The sequence below is a fragment of the Oncorhynchus masou genome, chromosome 9, assembly GCF_036934945.1.
Source record: "Oncorhynchus masou masou isolate Uvic2021 chromosome 9, UVic_Omas_1.1, whole genome shotgun sequence".
Classification (NCBI taxonomy): domain Eukaryota; kingdom Metazoa; phylum Chordata; class Actinopteri; order Salmoniformes; family Salmonidae; genus Oncorhynchus; species Oncorhynchus masou.
This window is the reverse complement of record NC_088220.1, coordinates 49,852,437-49,860,328: the sequence shown is the minus strand read 5'-3', so window position 1 is coordinate 49,860,328 and position 7,892 is coordinate 49,852,437. Positions and strand designations below refer to the sequence as shown.

General features: G+C 44.3%; 1 protein-coding gene across 1 annotated transcript; it reads right to left on the bottom strand.

The window, feature by feature from the left end:
• Positions 1–1,265: 1,265 nt before the first annotated feature.
• On the bottom strand, positions 1,266–5,512 carry il10ra (interleukin 10 receptor, alpha). The gene is made up of 7 exons (XM_064974278.1): positions 5,252–5,512; positions 4,497–4,620; positions 4,100–4,275; positions 3,810–3,955; positions 3,493–3,661; positions 3,251–3,369; positions 1,266–2,854 (listed from the first exon to the last, which is right to left on the bottom strand). The coding sequence occupies exons 1-7, from the start codon at positions 5,304–5,306 to the stop codon at positions 1,895–1,897; spliced, it is 1,749 nt and encodes a 582-aa protein (XP_064830350.1). The 5' UTR covers positions 5,307–5,512; the 3' UTR covers positions 1,266–1,894.
• Between the last annotated feature and the right edge of the window lie 2,380 nt (positions 5,513–7,892).

Sequence of the window (7,892 nt, the reverse complement as noted above, 5' to 3'; positions counted from 1 at the left end):
AGTCTGTGCCAGAAAAAAAACGGTCCTTTAGCTTACCATCTGCGTCATCTGACCACTTCCTTATTGAGCGAGTCACTGGTACTTCCTGCTTTAGCATTTGCTTATAAAAAGGAATTAGGAGAATGGAGTTATGGTCAGATTTGCCAAATGGAGGGCGAGGGAGAGCGTTGTACGCATCTCTATGTGTGGAGTATAGGTGGTCTAGAGTTTTTTTCCCTCTGACTTCGTGCACCAGGTGTTATTTACAAATAGCCACAGACTGCCACCCCTTATCTTACCGGAGGCATCTGTTCTGTCTTGCTGATTGCTCAGTGAACAATAAGATATTACAGTTTTTTATGTCCCGTAGGATAGTCTTAATCGGAGCTCATCCATTTTGTTATCTAATGATTGCACGTTGGCTAATAGGACTGATGGAAGGGGATTACTCACTCGCCGTCGGATCCTTGCAAGGCACCCTGACCTATGTCCCCAATATCTCCGTCTCTACTTCATGCGAATGACAGGGATTTGGGCCTTGACGTGTGTCTGAAATAAAGCATTCGCGTCTGACTCGGGCTGCAACCTTTTCTCAATTTCCGCCTGAAGACATACCCAAATCTAACTGCCTGTAGCTCAGCACCAGAGGCAAGGATATGCATATTCTTGGTATCATTTGAATGCAAACATTCTGAAGTTTGTGGAAATGTTAATTGAATGTAGGAGAATATAACACAGTAGATCTGGTGGAAGAAAAGAGAAAGAGCATACTTTTTCTGTTTTTTATTGTTGTAGCATCATCTTTCATATGTACTAGAATAGCCACACAGTCAGATGGGATGCTGGAGATAATTTTGATGGATGATGTGAATGGGGTTAAACAGACAGACAGTATGTGAATGGGGTTAAACAGACAGACAGTATGTGAATGGGGTTAAACAGACAGACAGTATGTGAATGGGGTTAAACAGACTTACAGTTCAACAGACAGACAGTATGTGAATGGGGTTAAACAGACATACAGTATGTGAATGGGGTTAAACAGACATACAGTATGTGAATGGGGTTAAACAGACAGACAGTATGTGAATGGGGTTAAACAGACAGACAGTATGTGAATGGGGTTAAACAGACATACAGTATGTGAATGGGGTTAAACAGATATACAGTATGTGAATTGGGGTAAACAGACATACAGTATGTGAATGGGGTTAAACAGACTTACAGTTCAACAGACAGACAGTATGTGAATTGGTTTAAACAGACATACAGCAAATAAAATAACATTTAGTGGCTCTCCAAAATAACATTTTATTTTCACACGCACCGAATACAACAGGTATAGGTAGACCTTACAGTGAAATGCTTACTGACAAGCCCTTAACCAAAAATGCAGTTTTAAGAAAAAAGTGTTCAAGAAAGTGTTTCCTAAAATGACTACTAAAATGACATTTTTAAATGAAGATGAAAAAAAGTATACAAATAAAAACAAATTAAAGGAGAAACAATAAAATAACAGTAGCGAGAATAAATACCGGGGGTACCGGTTTGTCAGGGTAATTAAGGTAATATGTACATGTAGGTAGAGTTCGCGGAGAGAACAATCGTGCCTTGCGGTCGGAGACCGAGCAGTTTCCATACCCCGTGGTAATGCAACCAGTCAGGATGCTCTCGATAGTGCAGCTGTAGATCTTTTCAATTAAGGATCTGAGGACCGGTGCCAAAAGGCTCCAAAAATACTTAAATAGCCACAAATAGAATTAGGATTGCTTTTCAGTTAGGAAAAGGAGTGTTTACTTGAAATTACATAAAAAGGGATTGTAGACATATTGCATGACTCCCCGCAGTCTAGAGTGCTAAACAAACCCTTGTGTGTGTGTGTGTGTCTCACAGTGTCCTCCGTTTGTGGACCTTGTCAATCAAATGTCACTTCCAAATCACCAAGAGAAGGAGGCATAGTGTTCACGCTGCAGTTCAGTCCTCCCTCCGCTAGGGGCAACTCTGATAAAGCTGCCAGGTTCGGGAAGGACTCCCCTATGCATGTAGGCAGGTAGGAAAAGCTTACTGAGTCCTCCAAGTTTACCACTGTTTCTATGTGGAGATTGTTATTTTTATAACTAGAGCTTGTAGATTCCATCTCACACATGTCTCCTGTGAGATTGCTGCAGTTTAGCTGCTCCTCTGTCAAACTAATCAGGGGTACAGACTGTCCATCGACACTCCTCTCGTTGTGTCTTCTTGTCTGGCACCAAACACATTGGCTTGCCCCTAAACAAACGCATGTCACGTGACCAGACCTGTATCCCACAACAGGATCAGCCATAACTGTCTCGCATGAGATTTGTTGAAAACTCTGCTCTGTCTCAACATCATGGGCGTCCACCGAAGAGGGAGTCTGGCTCTGGTAGCCACCCCCTGTGACCATTACCATCTCAGGCAAGATTCCACAGTCGTCCCCCTGTAGACTCCCAGCACATCCTAACTGGCAGCCCAGCCCCACCCCACTGTCCTCTTTCAGGTCGATGTCGGTGTTCGTCTTCCCATCCAGCAGGGGTGGCTCTCCAGTTCCACTCCTGCTGCTGATGGCACTCTCTGGTGCTCCCAGGCTTCCACAACCACTGTCTTCTTGCTTTGCCGGACTTCCTCCGTTTCCATTCCCAGAAATGTGTGATTCGGTGCAGGCCCCACTGTCCAGACCCGCTCTTTTGTCCTCTCCTTCTTCCTGCTCTCCCTTGCCTGCTGTAGTTGTCCTCTCGTCAGCCAACCAGACCATGGCATCAGTTCTGGCGGTGTTCATGAACCAGCCTTTGTCTGTGACTATCTCCACTGGGTCGTCTCCCACACAGAGAGGCTGCCAGCCGCTGCCTGAGGATGTCTGAGGTTAAAGAAAAAGGACAAAAAAAGGAAGTGATTGATAACAGGAAATAGAATGACAGTTGGCCCTTAGTTTTTATTAAGATCATCAGGGTAAACAGACAGTTTATATGAAGACTTATTAAAAGCCTGGGTGTTTTCCATCTGTGGAGTTGCAGGAAATTAATATACTGTACGTGGTAGAACAAAGCACCACTGAACTTCTCTTCTGAGCCATTCACTTTGTGTTCGTATTCTTATATTTGATTATTGTGATTATTTCGTATTGTTGTTTGATTATAGAAAGGGAACCTGCAAGTAAACATTTAGCTGAAGTGTCCTTTCCCTCAAGTGTCTTTTCCCAGAAGTGATAGACATATTCAGTTCTGCATGAGTGAAACTGTTCAAAGAAACTTACCAGTTCAACAGGCATTTTCTCAGGGCGCCTCAGGAAGTAGCAAAGGCAAAGGGACAGGATGACCAGGACCCCCATCACACTTAGGATGGAGAAGGACACCACAGCAAGGATATACCACTCTGATGAGGAACAGAACATGTTTTTAGCCGCATGACTTTGAGGCAGTTTGGCCGGTGTATGACACATCAAAATGTCGAGCCATATATGGCCATGTAGGGCTGTGTAGTCTGAGTTGTATTTACCTTGCTCCGGCAGCAGGAGGCACTGTTCAGGGGAGAGCTCACTGGTGAATTCTCCTCCGTTGCCTGCGACTTTGAGGCTGACACAGTACTCCTGTCCCCAGTCAAGAGACGCAAACCGAACCTCCGCCTTATCCTCGTCGTCTTCGTCCTTCAAATCCCGGATGACGGTCTGCAAGCCAATAAATGAAAAAGGTCAGTCAATAGAGTAACAGGAACAGATGAACTAGGATGAACCGCAGGTCATAATAAATGCTATTACATTAGAAGTACCGTTACTGGTATGTTTTAAGTGTGATCTGTGTTTTACTGTCCTTTACCTTGTGGCCCTGCCCTTTTCCCTGTAGGTAGATAGTGTAAGTCAGGCCAAATGGGAAGATCTTTTTAAGTAATGGCTTCCTGTGAACACGGACTGTTACTGAGCTGGAGGTGGCCAACAGCGTACTGGAGGGATGCTGCAGTTTACCTGGGAGAACAGGGGTAGAGGAGAAAGGTAAGCAATGGACAAGCTTTTGGCAGTGTGTCACTATAAGCTCGGACGAAGTTAGCACATTTCCGAACGCAATACCTATTCAACTCGGCCACTAAAACGTCGCTGTGCTTGACTTACTTTCTCTGGGGTTGAACTTCTTCCACCGTGACCATGCAGAAATGCTGTTCTCGGTGACCAGTTGGACCCGGACCTTGTAGACCATGAAGAAGTCATCGATAAGGTAGGACAGGTCACAATATGTCAGCTGGGTCCTGTCACAGCTGGTCACGTTGGTCCAATTAATATTGCCATACCTGAGGAAAGACACATGAACGTAGCTAGATTAACCTTTTTTCAAATGTTCTTCAGATTTGAGGAGGAGGTGGTATGGAGGAATGATTGAAAAGGAGAAAGGTGATTGTGCGGATCGGGAGGACTCGTAAGATGGATGCAGGCTGAAGTGGGGTAGCTAAGTGACACATCTGTGAATGAAAGGATGAGTAAATTAGTCGGAGGTAAGGAGTATAGGTTATACCTGGCCATCTGCACCTGGTACTGAGCCAGTGGCGGGGCCCCTTCAGGGGGGTCCCAGAGCAACGTCACCTCCCCGTCCCATATGTCCACCATCAGATTGACTGGCATCATCAGTAGGTCTTTACCTGTCACAGTTAAAACATTCCAAATGTTAAGGAATATCCAGGCATATTTTTTTATGAGATTTTGAAAGTACAAAAAAATGTATAGGAAGACCGGGTGTACAGAAGAGCAATAAATTGTTGGTGTGTTTCCCAAAAAGGACAGAGTTTCATCAGGGGTTTTCTAAACCAGTTTCGCTATGAAATGTCACAATGTGTTTATTATTAACACATCGTCAAATTAGAACTACATCACAGGATGCCAATTGAACGACACATTTTCTCTGGTGACTCAAAGTTGAACTAGGTTAACATTGACTAATAATTGAATTATCAATCCCAATCAGAACTTAGTTCGTTGTTCACGTAAATGGACATTTACACGTTTAAAATGGAAGTGTGTCCAGAAACATGTTCCATTTTGATAGGCAGGACAGGTACACACTGAAATAATGTACATCATGCTGCCTCAAGCACTCTTGAAAGACAGACTAAGATGTACATTTCAAACTGCAATATTAAAGTGGAGACATGTTTTTAAATATATATATATATATATGCTGCATGTGTAATGTTCTTACATTTAGAGAGTCTATTAAGAGAACGAAACAGCCTGAACCAGCCATTTAAAATACCTGGTAAAAGCTTTCATTACCTGACACACAGTCTGAGATGACCAGGAGAATGGAAATCCAAAAGGTCCAATCCATTTTTCAAAGTATGTTTTGGCTCTCAGATAACCAGGGTCATACCAGTGTAGATGATGTCAGCACACGCCTGGAGTCCCTCATCAGCTCAGCCTTCTCTCTGACTACAGGAGACGGGAAGGCTCAGTTAGACTCCTACGTTATGATCGGAGAGGCTTTACTCATGCTACAGTTAATAGTTGACATGATCTGTGTGACGGTGTGAGGAGGATGTGTGTTTTATTTCCCCTTGTGACCTCCCAGCTCTCTCTCTCTCTCTCTCTCTCTCTCTCTCTCTCTCTCTCTCTCTCTCTCTCTCTCTCTCTCTCTCTCTCTCTCTCAGCTGACAACGGGCTTCCTGTTCTGATTATAGCATGGCACTTCCCTCCTCTCGCTCTTCGCCCCCCTTTCTGATTTGTCTCTCCCTTCCTCCTTTCCGACAGCCACCTCTCTTTTCATCTCCCCTCATAGAACAAGGGGGTTTTAAATCACTGCTTGGGACGTGTCATCCATTTGTACGTGGATATTTATTGCAGAGATTGTCATTTGCTCATATTTATTTGATGGATAAATGAGTGTGTGGGTCTGTGTGTGTGTGTGTGTGTGTGTGGGTGTGTGTGTGTGTTTGTTTGTGTGAGTGTGTGTGTTTCACATGTCGTACTATTGTTTTAACATAACGTAGGGGTTCAAATGGGGTCCTAAACTGGAAATAAAATGTTTCAGTATGTCTCAATGTTCAATTCATGTGCAAAATGTGTTTTTTTTTGTTTTTTTTTTTGCGAGTGTTAGCCATGAATGTCGCCCACCCAGTTGATTTCTCAATCACTGGAATAACCGATTCAGAAAGGAACTAAAAAAATATGTTTTCTTGTTTAGTAGCATACTTTTGCCACATGGCTTGGGGATAGAAGCTGTTCGGGGTCCTGTTGGTTTCACACTTGGTGCACTGGTCCCGCTTGCCATGTGGTAGCAGAGAGAATCGCCAATGGCTTTTGTGGCCGGAGTCTTTGACAATTTTTGGGGCCTTCCTCTTACACTGCCTGGTAAAGAGATCCTGGACAGCAGGGAACACAACCCCAATGATGAACTGCACCGTACACAGCACCTTGCGGTTAGATGCCGAGCAGTCTTAGATTCATTCTTTTAAATTAGTGTGTGTTGTTGTGAATTGTTAGATCCTACTGCACAGTTTTTAATTTTAATTTTATTTATTTAACCTTTATTTAACTTGGCAAGTCAGTTAAGAACAAATTCTTATGTACAATGACGGCCTAGCCCGGCCAAACCCTAACCGCTGGGCCAATTGTGCAGCGCCCTATGGGACTCCCAATCACAGCTGGTTGTGATACAGCCTGGAATCGAACCAGGGTCTGTAGTGACACCTCCAGCACTGAGATGCAGTGCCTTAGGCCACTGCTTCACTCGGAGCGAGGAACACAAGCATTTCAATACACCTGCAACAACATCTGCTAAATATGATCAGGATCCAGTTGCAGAAGGAGGTGTTCAATCCCAGGGTCCGGAGGCTGGTGATGAACTTGGAGGGGACTATTGTATTGAATTCTGCGTTGTAGCCGATGAACAACCTTCTTACATTGTTTTTCTTTTGTTCAGGTGGGAGAGGGCAGTGTGGAGTGCAATAGAGATTGCATCATCTGTGGATCTGTTGCAAGTGGTATGTGAATTGGAGTGGGCCACGGTGTTTAGGATTATTGTGAGCCATGACTTGAGCCATGACCAGACTTGTAAATCATTTCATGGCTATAGATCTGAGTGCTTTGAGGCGATTCTCATTTAGGCAGGTTACCATGGCGTTCTTGGGCACGGGTACTATGGTGGTCTGCTTGAAACAAGTTTGTGTTACAGACCGGGTCAGGAATAGTTTGAAAATGTCAGTGAAGACACCCACCAGTTGGTCAGCGCATGCTCTGAGTATGCATCCTGGTATTCCGTCTGGAACCGCGGTCTTGCGAATGTTAACCTGTTTAAAGGTCTTATTCGCATCGGCTACGGAGAGCGAGATCACACAGGCTATCGTCAGAGAGAGGATGCGAGGTCTGAGTTTTCTGACAATGTACAGAAGAGAGAAACTGCTTTCTCAGAATCAAAAGCATGACTAGAAAACAGAAGTGATAAGGGTGAGCATGTGGAAACTGAAATCCCCTGACGGGCCCAAAGAATGTCCTTGTTTGAAGAAGTAAAACCATAATGGTGTGAAACTAAACATTGTGAGCATTTTGGTGTATGACTCTGCATGCAGCCGTGTTGTTGGGGTGATGAGTGGGTAGGTCTAGGGACAGTTTGGGCCCCTTGAGGGGACACAGCTCCAAGAGCGGACAAATTGTCCAAAAAACCCACACTGATTTGAACATGTTCAAATGCATCAGGTACAGTTTTATTGCATAAGGGCCCCACCATGTGGGCTTAGGGAATACTACACCCCCTGAGAGAGTGTGTAATCAACCCAAGTAGCAACTCTCAAATCGCTTTCAATGGAAATGCACAGAACTGTGGTCATGTTCTTGGTCCTCAGATAAAGGGCCGGAGAGGGCATGACTGCCCAAACAGGCTTGTTGAGACTCGACGAGACTCATTTGGTGCATAAAGAAA